General features: G+C 40.4%; 1 protein-coding gene across 1 annotated transcript in view; it reads left to right on the plus strand.

The window, feature by feature from the left end:
* LRP1B (LDL receptor related protein 1B) overlaps nucleotides 1-20102 on the plus strand; it is a 1102312-nt gene that overhangs the window by 933544 nt on the left and 148666 nt on the right. Inside the window, exons 53-57 of the mRNA XM_075610066.1 lie at nucleotides 1298-1420; nucleotides 2432-2572; nucleotides 5061-5248; nucleotides 12465-12648; nucleotides 19157-19242. Of these exons, the coding sequence (XP_075466181.1) occupies nucleotides 1298-1420; nucleotides 2432-2572; nucleotides 5061-5248; nucleotides 12465-12648; nucleotides 19157-19242 (722 nt within the window). The remainder of the gene's footprint in view (nucleotides 1-1297; nucleotides 1421-2431; nucleotides 2573-5060; nucleotides 5249-12464; nucleotides 12649-19156; nucleotides 19243-20102) is intronic.

Here is a 20102-nt window from a genome sequence, read left to right on the forward strand (position 1 = left end):
CCGACACACACACAAACACACACACAGACACACACACACACAGACATACTGTCTCTTTAAGGGAGCTGTCTCTGATTTGCCTCTTTCTCCCTGTCATCCGGAAGCTGAAGGTAGAAGCAGGGAGAGGAGAGAGCGGCCAGCTGATGCAGAGTCTGTCCTGCATGGGGGTGCTGCAGCAGCACCGGGTCTGGGACAGCTGGGAGAGTTATCCCAGCTCTCCGCCTCTGGGGCCGTGGGAGTGCAATGAGGAGTGCGATGTTTGCTGAATATTTTTTTTTTTCGCGTAACGCGGTCTGCATATAACACGATCACATTCTTTGGACCCCAAGCACCGCGCTATAATGGGATTCAGTTGTATAGTCAAAAAATGCTTTTGCCAGCAACATAAGTGCATCACTCTGCTAAATCAGAATAACCATGCTAAAAACAATTCTGTCTACCTGAAAAGAAGAAATAATAATAATAATCCTGCTGACAACAGAATCTTAAATCTGCCCCTTTAAAAAAAGGCTGTGAATTCCTGGTGACTCAACTAGTGACAAGGTTAAGATTAATTTCCTTCCTAATCCTAGGGCTCCATTAACTGGTAAGGCACTGTATATGAATGCCATGAAGAGGAATGTATGTGAAAAAAGCTGCAAATATTGGTAACAAAAATATTAGCATTTACATGTTAAGTAAAATAAATTGTTAGGTTCTAACAATGCCAACCTTAGGAGTTAGTGGATATGATAATTCTGTATACGATAACTCCAGGGTATGCAACAAGACAAGGGATGCAGGCATGGATTTTGCATCACCGTAGTTAGTTTAAAACGAATGACAAAACAAGATGTTACTTTCAGACGTTGCAGTGTACTCAGAAGACATAGAGGAAAGAACTTAATTAAAGAGGTGCAGATGAATGGGAAATTAGATTTAAAGATTTGGGATAGGCACAAAAAAAACTTTAGTTAGGAAATACGAAATACAATTTTTTAGTTAAGAAGGCTTGAGACTATAACTTTAGAATAGTTAAGGAAAAAGAGAGGACAAGATGGGACAAATTGTCTATATCTGCTATCATCTTCTGTGTTCCTATTGATATGGAGGAGAAAAGGTTCACAATAATGTGATCCTTTATCAGAACTACCTGGGAAAGCTATACTGTTATATTTCATTTTGTACACATCTGACAGGAAACCTTACATGTACTGTACACAAATAGTGTATTACCAGTTTCAAAATTTCAATGGGGAAAGCATAAATCTGATTTGTGGTTGTGCTGTATTTTTATTTTCTTCATATATATTTTCAGCTCCCGTTACTACTTGTGATGAAAATGCTTTTATGTGCAGCAACAAAGTCTGCATTCCTAAGCAGTTTATGTGCGATCATGATGATGACTGCAGTGATGGTTCTGATGAATCTTTGGAATGTGGCAAGTAATATTAGTATATAGTTAAAAGAAACATAAAATAGGTAGTACCACTGATTCTAAAATAAGTACATAGTATGGAAAATGTTTAGGTTTAAAAATGTAACATTGGGATTTATTTTTTATACTCCGATATTTGTTATGTACAATTTTTGTGTAATGAATAGGATAAGAAATCTAACTTTTATCTACAAAAGTCAACAAGGCACACACTATAAACATTTATACTCATTTACAAATAACATTCATTCCCTAGTAATGAAACAGTAATATGCTACAGTGTATAGTCTATGCTAAGGGTAGACAACGCCAGTCCTCAAGTGCCACCAACAGAACAGGTTTTAAGGACATCCCTGCTTTACCACAGGAGGTTGAACCAAAACGACTGAGCCACTGATTGTACCAGCTGTGCTGAAGCTAGGATATCTTGAAAACGAGGCCAGTTTGTAGACCTTAAGGACTGAAGTTGCCTACCCCGGTCTAAGCTGTGGAGACATCTTCCCCTTGCTCGAGTATATTTTTGTCCAGTTCAAATGCATGGAATTTAAGTCCTTCCAGAGCAAGGATAAGACAACGTCGCAGTATATTGAGGAGGGGACTAAGCCTCAGAATCCCCTTTCCCTTGTGCCCTTTAATACTCAAAGAGTCTTGCCAAGTCAGCGAAATAATCCACAAAGCGCACAAATAGTAGACGAGAACCCTCCCGTGAAAAGGTTTAGGAAATTCTCCATTATTGTTAAGAACAGTTTAGAGGAACAGTGAGGTCAGCAATGGAGCTCAAGAGATGTTATGGTTCTTAGACCCTATTAATTTAAAGACAATAATTATGATCAAGATACGCTGTAGACCTGTTTAGCTATATTTTTTTATGAGTCGAGTTAAGTTGTAAATTTTTGCCAAACATAAACTAGGGCAGACGTGAACTTCCATTTTAATCTCATCCATCAGATCCAAAGCATATACATTTTTTAAACGTTTGTTTGGTTTGGTTTCTCTTTAATCCTTCTTCTCCAGGCTATCGCCAGTGTGGCTCTGGGGAATTTAGCTGCGCTGATGGAAGATGCTTGCTGAATTTTCAATGGCAATGTGATGGAGACTTTGATTGCCCAGATCACTCAGATGAAGCACCGTTAAACGAAAAGTGCCACAGTGCAGGTTCACAGTTTTATGACACTTTTTACTTTCTCATTACTAACTGGTGCATTGTTGTAGGTAGAGATAGGCGAATCTGCCGAAATCCATTTCCCGGATTTTCGCTGATGTTACCCCCCAAAATTCGTTTAGGTGTGTCAAATCTGCCCACTGATTTGAGCAGTTTCAATCCGCGCGGATTAATCACAAACTGTTATTGGATACAACCTGTGGAAGGATATGCAGAATACAATCCACGGATTCAGCAGCCCGTTGCATCCGTCCATTGCGGAATCCGCGGAGTGTATTGGTAATAATAACAAGTTTGCAAAACACAAATCGCCGTTTTTGAGATTGATCCGCTGAAATCCGCAAACCTGGTCAATCCGCTGCGGATCCAAATTCGCAAAAAAAAAAAAATGCCCACCTCTAGTCGTAAAACAGCTGCCAGCACATTTATACATTACAGAAGGGGTTCGAAAACTTGGGGATGCAGGATTTTTTTGGTGGGGAAGGGGGAACACGGCGGTTGCAGAGGCCCTGGGATCGTGTGAGACCTCTGCAACTGAATTTACCGAGGTTCAGCCGGCTTAGATGACGTGTTTACATGGCAACGTCACATAACCCCGCAGCATCATTTCATGCCCGTCGCCATGGCAATGCAGCATCACGTGACATCACGTCACATGACCCCACAGCATCATTCGATGCTGACGGGAAGGTAAGGGGGAGTGCGAGCACCGGGGGGAGTGGAGGCAGGAGAGCGCTGCAATACAAGTTGCGCACCCCTGCATTACAGTATGGGCTGTATATCAAAACTTTCAGGCTTTTATGTTGGTAATAATACATTAGCATCAGAGAATCTTTTGGATGTACAATATAAAATCCTTATGTCAAAAACACTCTTATAAAAGTGTGTCCTCAAGGGCCACCAACAGGTCAGGTTTTCTGGATATCCCTGCTTTAGCACAGGTGGATCAATCAGTGGCTCAGCTCAGTCATTGACTGAGCCACTGAGTGAGCCACCTGTGCTAGAGCAGGCTTATCCCTAATACCTGGCATGTTGGTGGCCCTTGAAGACTGGAGTTGCCCACCTCTGCACTATACAGCTGATACAAATGCTCACAGATTTACAGTATGGGTCTGTAATGCATTAACTTTTCGGAAGTAACCCTGTTGGGGAATCATATGAAAGGTGTGTTTCCAACTTATAATATGACTTGACATAGTGTTAATGTTGATAAATGAACTACATATAATGTATTGGTGATATGATTTGTTATATACACTCATAATCCCAAGGAGAGCTAGATTTTCCTATACAAGTTCATCACTATGTATTTCAATATTTTATCATGTTTGAGGCAGACATAGGGAGGTTCTTTACTAAAGTCTCAATCTGCAAAACTGGGACAATGACTGTTCAAAAGACTTGCACCAGATTGATCAAAGGGAAAACTTCTACTGCAAGCAATGAGATTCCTGTCCCATGAGGAATCTGACTGTTTCTTGCACTGGTTTTGCCATACTTTAGTAAATAGACCCTAAGGATTTTTACACTGTGAACATTAATTATCCAAGTATTCGTGCTGCAAAAAGGGGGCCGCAACTGGTGAAAAGAATATCACGATATTTATCACAGAAAAGAATCCCGATTGTAATCCATGGGATTATCTCCTTTGATAAATGTGGCACAGTTTTTTTCTTGCCCCGCTTTTGCCGCCAGGAGACTTTAATACATAAACTCCCATGTAATCTGTTTAGCAAAGTCTCCCGGCTGCAAAACTGGTAGAGACTTTGATCAAAAAAGACCCTATAGTTTGTAACAATACATTAGATGGATATTTCAAAGAAATACTATGACAAATAATCTTAGACTCAATATCCACCTCCCCACAAATATACAAACACACAAACACACATTCCAAGCACAGATCCAACAACAGACATCATTTTTGTAATGTTACGGATGTTACTATCATTTTTGTGAATGCAAAATGCTCAAGAAAGAATCCCAAGGGCTTTGACTTTGTAACAATGAACAAAGAAAAGGGCTACTTCTAGCACAGAAAAGTACAGTAAGTGGGTTTCTATATATTTATATGACTAAAAAGAACAAATGAACATGCTTATGCCTTTGACATATTGTCATCCTTTGTTTTGGGACTAATTGCCTGATTATGAACAGCTTGCTAGGCTTGATCATCAAGATGTGAATCATGTGAATCAGGAAGCATTTCACATTTGTAATTAGTTTGTTTTTCACCTCCGCCAGTTTGGGTAGCAAAACAAATAACTGGCAACGTTCTAGTTTTGCGGTGTTTCTTAGACAAATCAAGCGCAAAAGAGTTTAATTATTATACATTTACCGGAGCTGCACAGGAAGTCAAATTAGAGTGAAAATCGTGTGTTTGGGAAAATTAATTAGCATACATTTTCATTCTATGTCATGCAATTATAGATCTCTGGAAGTTGATATGTTTTTTAGACTTGTGTTGTACTTTATTTTCAGAACAGTCATGCAACAGTTCATCTTTTATTTGCAAAAATGGAAAGTGTGTTCCTGAGGGAGTTCTTTGTGACACTATAGATGACTGTGGAGATGGATCTGATGAAAGAGGCTGCCATATAAATGAATGCTTAAGTAAAAGAGTCAGTGGTTGTTCCCAAGATTGTCAAGATCTCCCTGTTGGATACAAGGTTAGTAGTCAATATTTATAAGATTGCGTTGGAAGAACATGTATAGATGAATTATTCATGGGATGTATTCATTTTCTATAAAGACATTGTCCCTTTTCATTGATGTAACTAGCAACACAGAGCAACAACATATTAAAACACACTGATTATCCAAAACAGGAAGGGTCAACTACAGTCCTTAAGGGCCACCAACATGTGCTGCTACACAGGTGGCTCAATCAGTGGCTCGGTAGAAGACTGAGTCATTGATTGAGCCACCTGTGCTGAAGCAATGATATCCCTAATACCTGACTTGTTGGTGACCCTTGAGGAATGGAGTTGGCCACCACTGATCCAAAGTATATCCAGTTCATACAGTGTGGGTTACCTCCATAACCAAAATGCTAGATCGGCTAGTTTGAATTAGATACTATTTGTCTGGTTACTGTTCACAGTTTAATAACTGTAAAGTATTCAAAAATAATTTTTGAAAGTTTATTCATGTTTACATCATTAGTGTTTGTAAATATTGTAAGATGGTGTTTAACGTAAATGTTAATACCCGTAACTCTACCTTGTCGCTCCCTTATTCATGCCCCTATTTGCTAGTTATCCCTAAGACATGGACTAAATGCCTATAAATATCATAACCTTAACGTGAGAAAAGCAAGTGTAGCCCCCTTTACCTTTGCCTGCGGGCAACTACGCGTACTGCTGTACCTGTCTGCTCACAGGAGAGCTAAGTCTCCACCTCTGGGAGTCTGGGGTGAGCTCTTTCTCTTTGCGTGCAGTGCCTCCACCCATAAAGGATACCAGCATTGGCAGGATAACCCCTCACAGGTACCGATATACAGTAATGAGTAATACACCACACATATGTATATATACTAAGCTTTACTGTACACAGACTAAAAACAGATAACACAATAAACGGTACCCAAAGTATAACACAGAGACCCAACATGTGGTGGTTCCCCCAAAATATTGAGGGTGCCATGGCACCAGTAACCCCTGGTGTCCTGCCCCAGCAATCCCACCCAAATGTGAGGTACTGTAGCACTACCCCCTGTAGATGTTGGGTACCTGGCTGGGTACTCAGTACCCAGGTGCTGCTTGGCGTGCTGAGTTGGAGCGGATCCCACGTAGCGAGGCCCCCAACACAAATCTCCTCTCTCCTAAGGGTCCTCCTCTAAGTGTGAGCTCCAGCCGGGGGGTCTTACACAATGTATCAGGATCCTGTGGCCTGGTCCCAGGCCGCAGTGTGCCGCGTGGCCGTCTGGTCACCAGCACAGTGCTACTAGCACTAATGGGAAGTGTCCCTGGTGCCTGAGACAGCTGCTAAGACTCATAGTGAGGAGCCCCTAGCACATCATACGCCACTCGAGTTGGAGGGCGTCTCACTCTCTGACTCTGACGAGTCTCTTCTCCACCATCTTCTTGGGTGGAGAGGCTACCATCGGCTTGAGGCCTTGGCCCTATCATAAGCTACATAGTCTCAGTAGGAACAAAACTCGGACTCCTTGGGTCGAGTTGTCGACTTGTTGAAGCCGCTGTTAAGGGTACATGGAGGACAGGCCCATTACCTACTACTACTTCTGGTGGTGCCCACCAATCTCCATTTGTGGTGGCAGAGGTTCCTCCCAAAGGATCCTGATTGTCTTCAATTATAGCAGTCGTGATTTCGCTGGTTTCTTCCTGTTCACTTGAAGGCATTATTGGGGGTGATTCAGGTTCTGTTCCCCCCAATTGTGTAATAGCAAGTGATTTCGATGCCAGACCTTTACCCTTTCCTCTGAATCTTGGATACGATATACAGGAAGGCCAGGCATCTGTGACTCTACCTTGAAGTGAGTCTCTCACCAGTGGTCTGCTAACTTATGCTCTCCTGGTATTCTTAAATTCTGCAGGAGAACTGCGTCTCTGTGCTGAAGTTCCCGATGGCGTACTTTATGGTCACACCTCCGCTTGTTATTCTCGTTCAGCTTGGCAGTGGCTTTTTTCGCCAACTGATATGCTCTACGGAGCTTATCCTGAAGCCTTTGCACACATTTGTAGTGCATCAAGTTTGGTACACTGTCAGTGGATACTCAGAGACGAATGTCCACAGGTAATCGTGCCTCTCTGCCGAACATCATAAAATAGGGTGTGTATCCGGTGGATTCATGCCTGGTGCAATTGTAGGCATGTACTAATGGCTCAACATGCTTGCTCCATCCTGCCTTCTCAGAACCCTTCAGAGGACCTAGCATATCCAGTAGAGTTCGGTTGAATGTTTCCGGCAGGGCATCTCCTTCAGGGTGATAGGGAGTCGTATGAGACTTCTCGATTTTGAGCAGTTTTAGAAGTTCTTTGATTAACTTGCTCTCAAAGTTTCCCCGTTGATCGGAGTGCATCCGATTAGGTAACCGTAATGGATAAAGTACTTCTCCCACAGTACTTTGGCTACTGTGAGAGCTTTCTGGTCTTTGTTAGGGAACGCTTGAGCGTATCGGGTGTAATGGTCTGTTACTACCTGGATGTTCCCGATACCATTTGAGTCTGCCTCGATGAAGAAAATTCATGCAGACTAGGTCCATGGGACCAGAGATCTTTAAGTGGCCCATTGGGACTTTGTGTGTAGGCAGTGTTTTTCCCTGTATGCACTGCAGACACCTCCGGCAATGGCACTCCACTGATTCCCGCATCTTGGGCCAGAAGAACCTATCTCTTACTAGTCAGAATCTTTTGTCCACTCCCAGGTGTCCGTGATCATCATGCAGAGATCATAGGATGGGGTACTGAAAGCTTCTGGGCAGGACGAGTTGTCTCCTATCAGGATGGTCATGATAGGGGACAACACGTAGAGGAGGCCACGGTCTATGTGGAACTTGTCCCATTCCCTCATAATAACAGCGACCGTGTCGGTAGGATCACGCTTCACTAAAGAGGGGTTGTTTTCTTAGATGGCCCGGCGTATGCCTCTAACACCGGGTCTCACATCTGGTGTATCACTTTCCATCTCATTATGGTATCTTGCGTGATGGACATGCCTTCTGGGTGGCAGTATGTTGCAGGAAGTGCCTTTGACTGACATCCCAATGAGTCCACCACTCTGAGTACGGAGAAAGCTACCTTATCCTCCACTATCGCCGGTGTTGAGTACATTGCCCGAATCCCAGGGTCAGGAATTTCTTCCAACTGGCCATTATTTGGTGTGAAGCTCAATCCAGGCCTTCTGGACAGAGCGTCGGCTCCGATATTCAATGGTCCTGGCATGTACTTCAGCGTGAACTGATAGTTTAAACAGGGCAGCCAACCACCTGTGGCCAGTGGCATCTAATTTGGCGGAGGTCAGGATATATGTCAAAGGATTATTATTGGGTCGCACTTCAAAGGAGACCCCATATAGATAATGGTGTAATTTATCTACAACAGCCCACTTGAGCACAAGGAATTCCAGTTTTTGTTTTAAACTATTAAGTATATTATTGCATTAATGCATATTGGTACTAAGTGGCACTGTACCTCTAAATGTAGTTTAGCACACTGCATTTTCAACCTCATCCTCAAGAGCAAAACAGGATTTAATAATCTGTTGGAATCATCCATTTCAGACGTGTTTTCATTCACTTATTTTTTCCATCTTCCAATACACTGAATCAACGCTTTTAAAGGTTACTTCGTGTACTGAAGTGCTGATTCACTGAGTAACCTAGTGGGAAAAGATGAAAATGATGAGGATAACCTGAAACAAATCATTCAAAGTCACAGCAGTTATTTTATAGTGAGTATAGTTTTAGGCTCGCCCAGGGCATTGTCTGATCTCTGTTCAAGTGTGAGATTTGTGATTAGAAAAATGAGTCAACACAACCATTTAACTATTGCAACTTTGCTGAAATTCGATTTGCTATGCTGTGTTCATATTTAGTAAAATCTATAATAAAGTAAAAACATATATTTAATTTATAGGCTATGGTCCATATTTCCTTAGCGGTAGATTCCATGAGACACCTTTGTGGTTTGCTGGTAGACACCACCTTTATGTCCCATTTACTTCAATGGTCCATATGGTGTTTTTTGGCACCAGAAGGTATCTTATGGAATTTCACCTCTTAGGAAATAAGGTCCTTTACGTAAACAAAACAAACTGTTTAATAGTCAAGTTTGCTAATTTGCATATCCACACCCTAGCGCAGGAGCCCTGGTACACTGGTACACAGTTCCTGCACTTATATTAGCAGCAGGAACAGAGTTCCGGCACTTATATTTTCAGCAGGAACAGAGTTCCGGCACTTATATTAGCATCAGGAACAGAGTTCCTGCACATATATTAGTAGCAGGAACGGAGTACCGGCATGTCTATCTTAGAGGAGGAAAGAAATGGACAGAAGAAGAGAGGAACAATCGGAAGAGTTAGGGGTGGGACAGGGGAGCAGAGAAGATGAATCAGAGGAGGAGTTGGAGAGCAGAACAGAGGGGGTGGTAAGGACCAATCAGAGGTGGAACAGGGGAGAAGAAGACAAGAACAAAGGCAGAAGGCAACTAATGGTACTCAAAGGGGAGGCAGACAGATGGTCGCAGGGAAGGAGAGAGACAAATAGACAAGGGAACACAGAAAGAGAAAAGGGGTCATAGAGAGAGAGAGAGACAAACAGACAAGAGGGCACAGAGGGGGAAACAACCTGTGTGAATGTTTTTGTGTGAGTGTGTGTGTGTGCGCACACGCAATCTATCTCTATGCAGTACATCCCTCCTATAGTTTTTCATATAGAGAAAAGTAGCAAAAAAAAAAAGTAGCAAGTGGAAATAAAGATTAAAAAATGCAGCGACTCAAACCAGCATAAAAAATCTGAAAAAAATTATGGAGGAAAAAATCAAATCACAATTATATGCTAAATAAGAGAAAAACTTTTTTTAGAGACTGACTCTAATCAAACCTACTGAAATACTCGGACCACAATTGCTCCCCAGAACTCTACTGGATATTTTGTTATTAGAAGTTATACTCTCTAAAAATGTTTCTTGCTTATTTAGCATATAATTGTGACTTGATCATGTCCTTCATCATTTGTTCAAAGTACTTGCGCCTCTTTCATGCTGGTTAGGTTTGCTTTATTTTTTCATTCCTTTTTCTACTCAAATAGTATTTTCGCTCTTTTTTCTGGGCGCCTTTCTCTCCTAATTTACCTGTGTTGATGTTAACCTCTGTTGCTGCTCCCCATCTGCCCCACCCCTGGGTTTTTATGCACCTTTTGGTGTTTTTAGATTATATAGAGCTGTGTTTTTGTTTTGCTCTATAACTAGAGAAAGGTCCCTGCCGAAGGACCGAAACATTGCTTGTTAACAAATATTTTCTTATTTTTGTAAATTCCTTACTCACATTGTTTTTAATTTCAATATTGTGGGATGTTTTGGAGGCTGGGATTAACTGGTAAAGTGTGCGTGAAACGTGTATGCACATTGAGTATCTACTGCAGAAGTGGCCAACTGCGGTCCTCAAGAGTCACCAACAGGTTAGGTTTTAAGGATATCCATACTTCAGCACATGTTAATCAATACCTGGCCTGTTGGCGGCCCTTGAGGACTAGAGTTGGCCACTCTGATCTACTGTCTCTTTTACGTCAAGAATAGAAATTGCATATAAGCAACACACAAGCCAATGCAATTCACAATACAGTCAAGTAAAATATAGTATGCATGTTTCAAATATTGAAATGACCAAATAAATGTAGAAATAGTGGCACACACACAGGTATAGAATACAATAATTAATATCACTGGAGCACATCCACATGGACAACACATGCCAATTTCAGTCTTGCAAACATTATACAGTTTCAGAACCGTAGCCATAAAGATTCAGTGTGTAGAAATGAAATTGAGCACATGAAGTGGCTATTACAGGACAACCAAGACTCATTAGACTGCTGCTTTTAATAGCTTTTAGCTAGAAGCTAGTTGTAAACTAAACGCAATGAGTCCAGAAAGCTGAAACAAGGTTTGATTCATTTGCATTAAACTTCTTGAACCCTAATGTAGCTGTTTATAAGGCAGGTGCTTTTAGCAGATGTTTTCAGATAACCTAATTCTTTCAAATATCCTTTTATTTAAAAGTTACATGGAGCATAAAACTGTTAATGTGTACTTGACACCAAAAATTAACTTTTTCTTATTATGTAGAATCGTACAATTCCAGTTTGGCACTCAATGTCATCTCCTCTATCACATTATGTAAGAAACAAACTTCCTAATAAACTTCATTACACGTGTACAACAGATCCAGTCACTGGGGTTCAAAGTCACACAGATTGGTCCATATCTAATATTTTCTATAATAGACGGATAAAAAACTGCAAGTCTGACCTAGCAATGTCACGGTAAAGGCTAGCTTGGTCCGGGGTGGGAAGGGAGCGATGATTTCAGGAACACACCAAAAAATAAAAACAATAATGGTGCAGTATATCAATACAATCAGAATAAGTTAGATGTCTTGGCTCTGTAGAAATTCCTACTTACAACAAGTGGAATATAAAAGGGCAATGGTCTGACTCTGTCAATGTAGATGAAGTTATATCTTCAGCAGAGGAATAGATTCAGGATCATCGCTCCCTTCCCACCCCGGACCAAGATTGCTTTTGTAGGGAATCCTTGCATATTCCTTGGAAGGTTGAGAAGTATTTTTTTGGGTTACACAACATTTCATGTAATATATTTTTGTTGCACTATCCATTAGTGCTGTGGGGATTTTAGCGCCGGTTCAAATCACTTGGGTTCACACGGTAAAGGCTGGACCATCATATTCTATTGCTAATCGTTTATTAAGATAGGAATATGGGATTGAAACAGCAGATTGTCCAAAGCTAAATTGGAACTGCAGGTTGTGCAAGACAGTGGCATCTCCTAGTATAAAAAAAAGAATACAGTTCCTTCACCTCTGTATATGTTTTCAATGAAGTTCAGAGTTTATCTCAGTTTTTGTATTGCAGCAAGACACCACCATCCTTGCCCATAACAAATCATTTCTCTAACCATTGCTTAATTGATGGAATGATAGGCTATATAGCTGCATTTACCCATTGGAGGCAATAAGTAAAAGCTTCAATGTATTCATAAATAACATCAAATGTTCTTTTATTTTGCGGCACGATATCATATTTACTATGTTGGAATGTATTTAAATTTGATTGCATCCGGTTTATTTATAGAAAACAATCACTTGCAATAACATAGACTGATAGGATAATATTTTTTTTCATAGTGCAAATGTTGGCCTGGATTTCGATTGAAGAATGATGGCAAAACATGTGTAGACATTGATGAATGTGTATCTGGCTTCCCCTGTAGCCAGCAATGCATCAATACATATGGAACCTACAAGTGCTTATGTGCAGATGGGTATGAAATACAACCTGAAAATCCAAAGGGCTGCAAATCTCTTTCAGGTATCACATGACATTTATGTGCTGATGAATGGGAAATGATGTGCAGGAATCTAAAAGATAAAGATGAAGTCCTATTATATATTATGCTGGTGATTAACAATCTGATTTGGTCTCTCTTTTTGATCTCCTTAGAGATCTTTACAAAGCCTAACACAAGAGTATCTTAAATACAAAATCTGAATTCTATTACATTTTTGTTTGTACAGGAGTTACTTCTATTATGTATTCTCCAGGCATGGTTTTGTGTGTGCATAATTACAGTACATTATGATATTGTGAATTATTAAGTGCTTGCTGTGTACTGAGAAGCTTATGGAAGAGAAGAAAATCTAAGCAGCATCCCCTAAACTACCACTACCTGCTGCTGTGACATAATGATAACATGAGCTTCTAAAAAGAATATTAAGAAATCATTTAGACAACTGTATCTGAAATATTTTAATAATGGTTATAATTTATGTACTGTACAGTATATACTTAAAAGTGTTATACCAATAAGGCATCACAGAATATATTAATAATACGGAAGGTACTTTATTACTTTGAAATGCTAGAATGTATTACTGACATGGAATTAATATAGATTTTTAATTACTTTATACCATATCAATCATTGACAATGATACTGAAACAATAATGGGTATTCTGCTAATGATTAGCAGGATAATCAAGGTGACTCTCACTGTTTGAAAATTCTTCCTCATCTGCTGAAAATCTCTTAATATGACTCAAAGCCCCTCCAGGGACTATACTGTATACAGCTCAACCCCCTTATAACGCTGTGCTTGGGGTCCAAAGGATCACATAGCGTTATTAGCAGATCGCGTTAGAAATAATGTACAATTCTATGCATTGTACAATAAAGTATTTAAGATACCAATAATCATGTTCTAAAGTCTTCATAAATATGAAAATTGGGAGCCATGCTTACACTGAGTTATAAGCGGTGTAACGGATCGCGTTGTAACGGGGTTGAGCTGTATATATGTATATATGTATATGTATATATGTAGAGGTATCTGTACCGTGTTAGCCAAGTTTAATAATAAAAAAACAAATACTCGATACCGTTCTGTGGCTAACAAAATGCTTTTATTTGTGCAAGATTTCTTCTTTGGGCAATGTTACAATGGATAAAGCAAGAAAGGTTTTACTTTAAAACAGCCTGGAATGTTATCTCTGGATGAAACTCATCCCTCCCCCTGTGCAGTATGTGATTTATGACTTTAGGTGTTAAATGGTCCCCAAATGTTTTTGATGTAAGTGGGTGTGTGTGTATGTGCGTGTGTAAATATAAATTTATAGAGCACCCACAGTATATACAGCACTTTACAAAAGGTGTCTGTGGAGGGAGAGTGTATACCAATGATGTTGGCGGGTGTTGAAATGTAAGAGGGTGTTGCATTACTATTAATTTGTGTGGATACTATGTAGTCCCTATTGGTATATAGAGATATAATTATGTTGTACATTTGTATGTGTAATAGACAGCTGTGTGTGCATTCATATAGCGCAGTATTTATAGACATGGGATTTAGCACTCATTGGAAGAGTTCTCTTGTGTAGTGGCTCATGAAACTGCGGTCTCGGTTTACGCCAGCGGTCAGTGTCCCGAACAGTTTCATAAATTTGTATTCATGCAACTGTCTCTCTTTCGGTGTTCTAAGATTACCTTTGAGTATGGCCACCTTCAAATTGTTCATCTTATGGCCTGAGTCAGAGAAATGTTCGCTGACAGGGCTAACTCTTGTTCCGCATGTGATGCTGTGGCGATGCAGATTAATTCTCTTTTTTAGTCCCTGTCCCGTCTCACTTATGTAGTGGCAGCCCCATGGGCATTTCATGTACATAATAAGGTACACAACATTGCTGGAGGAACAGGTGAACCTTCCTTTGATTTTGTATTCCAGATTCCTGTGTGGTATTTGTATTGTGCCCGCTGTGTGTAACTTTGTGCAGATTTAGCATTTTGCGTCCTGGCATGGTCTTGTCCCGCATTCAGTTGTTTTGTTGAATACTTTACTCCTCACCATCATTTCCTTGAGAAGACCCGTTGCAGTTTTGTCTTCCTTGAGAATGGGTTGTAGTTCCCTGGCGATTTTGCGTAGGGCTTCTAGGTGTGGGTTATATGTGACCAACAAAGGTACTCAGTCGCTTGTCTCTTTATTTCTGTATTCAAGGAGATAACTTCTTTGTATTCTGGTGGCTTTGTGAATTTGCTGTTCTACAATTATGTGGTTGTATCCACGATTTATGAAATTCGATCTCAAGGCTGTAATCCGCTGGCCTCTGTCTGCTATGTCGGAGCACATCCGGTTGTATCACATGGCTTGACTGTAGATGGTTGCACTCTTAGTGTGTGTGGGATGGAAGCTGTTGTCCCTCAAATAGCTGGCTCTATCTATAGGTTTGCGGTATATAGAGGTCTGTAGTTGGTTGTTCTTTATAGTAATGGTGGTGTGTAGGAAATGTACTTTGTCTCGGGAATGGGTGAGTTTGAGGTTGAAAGTCGGGTGGAATGTTTTGAAGGTCTCATGGAACTGTATGAGGTCCTGTTTACCAGAGGTCCAAATCAGGAGGATGTCATCGATGTATTGAAGATATGTAAGGGGTTTCAAGTAACCGATGGAAAGAAAATTATTTTCCAGGTTTGCGCGGAACAGATTGGCATACTGTGATGCCATCTCAGTGCCCAAAGCAGTCCCAGTTGTCAAGTGGTATGTGCCATTTCCAAATGTCAAGTAGTTATGGGTCAGAATGAATGTAATGCATTTAGTCACTGTCTCTGTGAGTGGATCCTGCTGTCCCAGAAAGTATCTGCAGGCTAAAATTCCATCTTTGTGGGGATGTTTGTGTAAAGTGATTATACATCCATGGTTACTAGTAGTGTTCATGGTCGGAGGGGGCCAATGGTATTACGTTTGTTTAGCAGGTCAGTGGTGTACTGGATATAGCTGGGTGTGTTCCTGACAAGTGGTTTTAGAATGCCTTCCACCCAGTCAGAAATTTTCTCAGTCAGTGTGCCAGATTCAGAGATAATAGGGCGCCCAGGGTAACCCTCTTTGTGAATTTTATGGAGCATGTAGAACATGCCAGGTACTGGGTTAGCTGCTATCAGGTCCAGAATTTGTTCTCTTGTGTGAATCGGGAGTGTTTTAATGATATATATATATATATGTGTGTATATATATATATATATATATAAATATAACTTTTTATGGGTAAAGTAGAATGGACTTCAGCCACCTGACATCCTACAATATATATAGCGACAGATATCCACAGCACTCCAGTTGTGAAAAAAAACAGGAAATGTATTTACTCACTCGGTATAAAAAAAGACTAAAACCGGGCAATGGGCATTACCGACCCTTTTTCAAGCTCTTACTGCATTCATGACACAGACTGCTTTATATAGTATTCAGAGATCTTACTACTTACCTCATTTCACACCAAAAGTATCCTGCTTCCTGAATACAGAATCTTGAGTCTTGAAGGTACCAGATGTCCTCAAAAATCAGTCTTCAACTGAGCCATTGATTGAGCCACCTGTGCTGAAGCAGGGATGTCCTGAGTTGTTGGTAGCCCTTGGGGACTGGATTTGGCCACCCCGGCATAGAGCAAAGGAGATCTCAGTAAAATTACATTAGATGTCACGTAGTTCCATCCATTATGATGGCTCATAAGAAACACAGTATGTCAGATTTGCCCATCAATCTACTACATGATTATAGTTGCTGCGCGTAGAAAACTGGTCTATGATCACTATCCGTCTAATAGAATCCAGCCTATCTTTGACCTGTCAACAACTGCTACTGTATATCACTTATATAATAATCATTCATCTTCATTAAAAACTGTCTACGTCTGTCTACGTCTTAGAGTAAATAAACATAGTCTAAACTACTCAGTCTGACATACACCTGTAAGTGGTATAATGTCACCACCTTAACCTAGCAATCTCATTACAATGAAAAAATAGGATTTAACATAGATTAAACACTTTAGGCCTCGTCCAGGGTTGCTGCTTGCTTGCGGAGGCGCGCTGAGGCGCGCTTCCGCTCGGCACTGAGCCCCTACAGCCGCAATTAGAGCGGCTTTAGTTGAAGCTCGCCTACACTTCCGCAAGCGCGCGGAAGCATAGGTCTTAGCAGATTTTTACATTTCAGCGCTCGCCGGAGCGCAGGGCCGGTCACGTGAGCGGTTCGCCCAATGAGGGCGAACCAGCTTCGTGACATCACTGGCCCACCCCCGGCCCGCCCCCTGATGGTGCGCTGTCTAAGGCCAGAGAAAGCACCCGGTGATGTGCAGACGACTGCCTGCCTGGGTGACTGCCTGGGTGGGTGGACGTTGAGTAGTCCAGACGACAAAAGACGATATGCGAAATTCACCAAAGGAAGAGAATGATCTCTTGAAGGTGATTGACAAAGAGATTTTCCAAGATAAAACAATCGGACAACTCCGCCTCCACTCAATCCACCCATTGGACATCTCCTAATCAAAGGAAAGAGAGTTGAGAAATCAATACAGACAGATCAGTGGCACGATGGGTTAGTGTCTACAGCTACAGACCAGAACCCTGCAGACCACAGTACTGGGTTAGCGTCTACAGATCACCCTCAGAATACATCATTGCTTACAGAACCAGAGTCTCTGAGATCCTATCGGTTCCAGCAGATTCAGGTCTTAAAATTAGGCTAATACAACTTCAGATGAACAACAACACATGACATATTACACTGTATCATGATTTATTTAACAAAAATAAAGCCAAAATGGAGAAGCTATGTGTGAAAAACTAAGTACACCCTTACTGCTTCCATAGGAATTAAGATGCTAAGTAGCAGACAGGTGCTGCTAATCAAATGCCCTTGATTAATTGATCATCAGCAAGTGTGACCACCTCTATAAAAGCTGAAGTTTTAGGATTTTGCTTGTCTGGAGCATTCAGGTGTGTGTTAACACTATGCCAAGGAGGAAAAACATGAGCAATGATCTTAGAGAAGTAATTGTTGCTGCCCATCAATCTTGGAAGGGCTATAAGGCAATTTCCAAACAATTTAAAGTCCATCATTCTACAGTGAGAAAGATTATTTAAAAGTGGAAAACATTCAAGACAGTTGCCAATCTTCACAGGAGTGGATATCCCAGCAAATTCACCCCAAGGTCAGACCGTGCAATGCTCAGAGAAATTGCAAAAAAAAACCAAGAGTTACATCTCAGACTCTACAGGCCTCAGTTAACATGTCAAATGTTAAAGTTCATGACAGTACAATTAGAAAAAAGACTGAACAAGTATGGTTTGTTTGGAAGGGTTGCAAGGAGAAAGCCTCTTCTCTCTAAAAAGAACATGGCAGCATGGCTTAGGTTTGAAAAGTTGCATCTGAACAAACCACAAGACTTCTGGAACAATGTCCTTTGGACAGACGAGACCAAAGTGGAGATGTTTGGCCATAATGCACAGCGCCACGTTTGGCGAAATCCAAACACAGCATATCAGCACAAACATCTCATACCAACTGTCAAGCACGGTGGTGGAGGGGTGATGATTTGGGCTTGTTTTGCAGCCACAGGACCTGGGAACCTTGCAGTCATTGAGTCGACCATGGACTCCTCTGTATACCAAAGTATTCTAGAGTCAAATGTGAGGCCATCTGTTCGACAACTATAGCTTGGCCGAAATTGGGTCATGCAACAGGACAATGATCCCAAGCACAGCAGCAAATCTACAACAGAATGGCTGAAAAAGAAAAGAATCAAGGTGTTGCAATGGCCCAGTCAAAGTCCAGACCTCAACCCGATTGAAATGCTGTGGCAGGACCTTAAGAGAGCTGTGCATAAACAAATGCCCAAAAACCTCAATGAACAGAAGCAACGTTGTAAAGAAGAGTGGGCCAAAATTCCTCCACAACGATGTGAGAGACTGATAAAGTCATACAGAAAACAATTACTTCAAGTTATTGCTGCTAAAGGTGGTTCTATAAGCTATGTAATCATAAGGTATACTTAGTTTTTCACACATGGCTTCTCCATTTTGGCTTTATTTTTGTTAAATCATGACACTGTAATATGTCATGTGTTGTTGTTCATCTGAGGTTGTATTTACCTAATCTTAAGACCTGCTTAGGAACAGATGGTTGTTATTATGTCCTGATATGTAAAATCATAGAATTCAAGGATAATTAAAACCTATAGCTGCATATGAACTTTAATAAAATTCAGGAAAACTGTGAGCATTGAAAAGTCTGTTCTTTTGCTGAACTCATTAGGTTTTCATATGTCTGTGCAGAATAAATACTTTAATAAAGAAACTCTTCTTGATTTACCAATTGTAAATAAATAATTGATTGCCTTTATATGAAATACCTTACAAATTCCATTCTGAATGTGCTTTTAGCGCTGAAAATTATTCCTCACTATATTTGTGAAAGCTAATAATTTTTCATTTTCTGCATTATTTCTCACTGTGCTGGTTAAAGTATTAATATAAAATTTTGGTTGCGTTTAGATGAGGATCCCTTCCTACTTCTTGCTGATCATCATGAAATCAGAAAAATCAGCACAGATGGATCTAACTACACAATGCTGAAACAGGTTAGATATTTAAAATATGTGTTTAATATTTTTAAACATTTGAATATACAGTAGTTGAATTGGGACAACATTTGTATTGTAATTGTTTCCTATTGTGGCAATATTGTCCCAGAGTTTTACTAAAATGTAGCAGGCCTCTAACATTGACTTAGCACTTCAAAGTACAATGATCTTGAAAGTAGCAATCCCGCCTAGTGAGGCGTTGCAGAATTTTGTTGTTCAAGATTGTACTCACTTTGTGAAATTGAAAGTGTATAGAGTCACAAGTCCCTGCACAGGAGAACACTCCTTTATACAAAACATGGATAATTTGAATATGCAAATGTATTAAAATGATGACAATTAGCATATCTCCCAGGTTCTGGATGAGGGTTAGCACATAAAAAAAAATTGAAATGCACTTTGAAATAAGGCCTGGCAAATTGCTGCGAACTTTGATGAAGCCGCAACTTTTTCACGAACAAAAAAGGGCAACATTTGCATGGTTTGCAAACTCAGGCAAAAGGTTTTGTTAAATAGATCTTCAAAACTTGGCTTGTTGGAAGCTCTTTAGGAGGGTTTGCACAAGCCTGATTTAAAATATTGATACCTTCCACCCCATTTCACATCTAGTAAAATATGTTATCATTTAACTGTAACAAGTTGTTGGGAGGAGCTCTAGTAATTCCATATCAGCCACCTCTATCACAAACATTTCTAACCCTCACAGCAAAAGACACAACTACAGTTTACATGGGGGAAACCTAAAGCAAATGGTGCAGGCATTCACAACTCTGTTCACATGTTATATTCACTCAATTTACAATGACACAGATGTAGCGATAGGACATTGTTCCCCCAGTTAATATAACATGATTCCA

This window comes from Ascaphus truei, chromosome 7 (genome assembly GCF_040206685.1).
Source record: "Ascaphus truei isolate aAscTru1 chromosome 7, aAscTru1.hap1, whole genome shotgun sequence".
In the NCBI taxonomy this organism is placed as follows: Eukaryota; Metazoa; Chordata; class Amphibia; order Anura; family Ascaphidae; genus Ascaphus; species Ascaphus truei.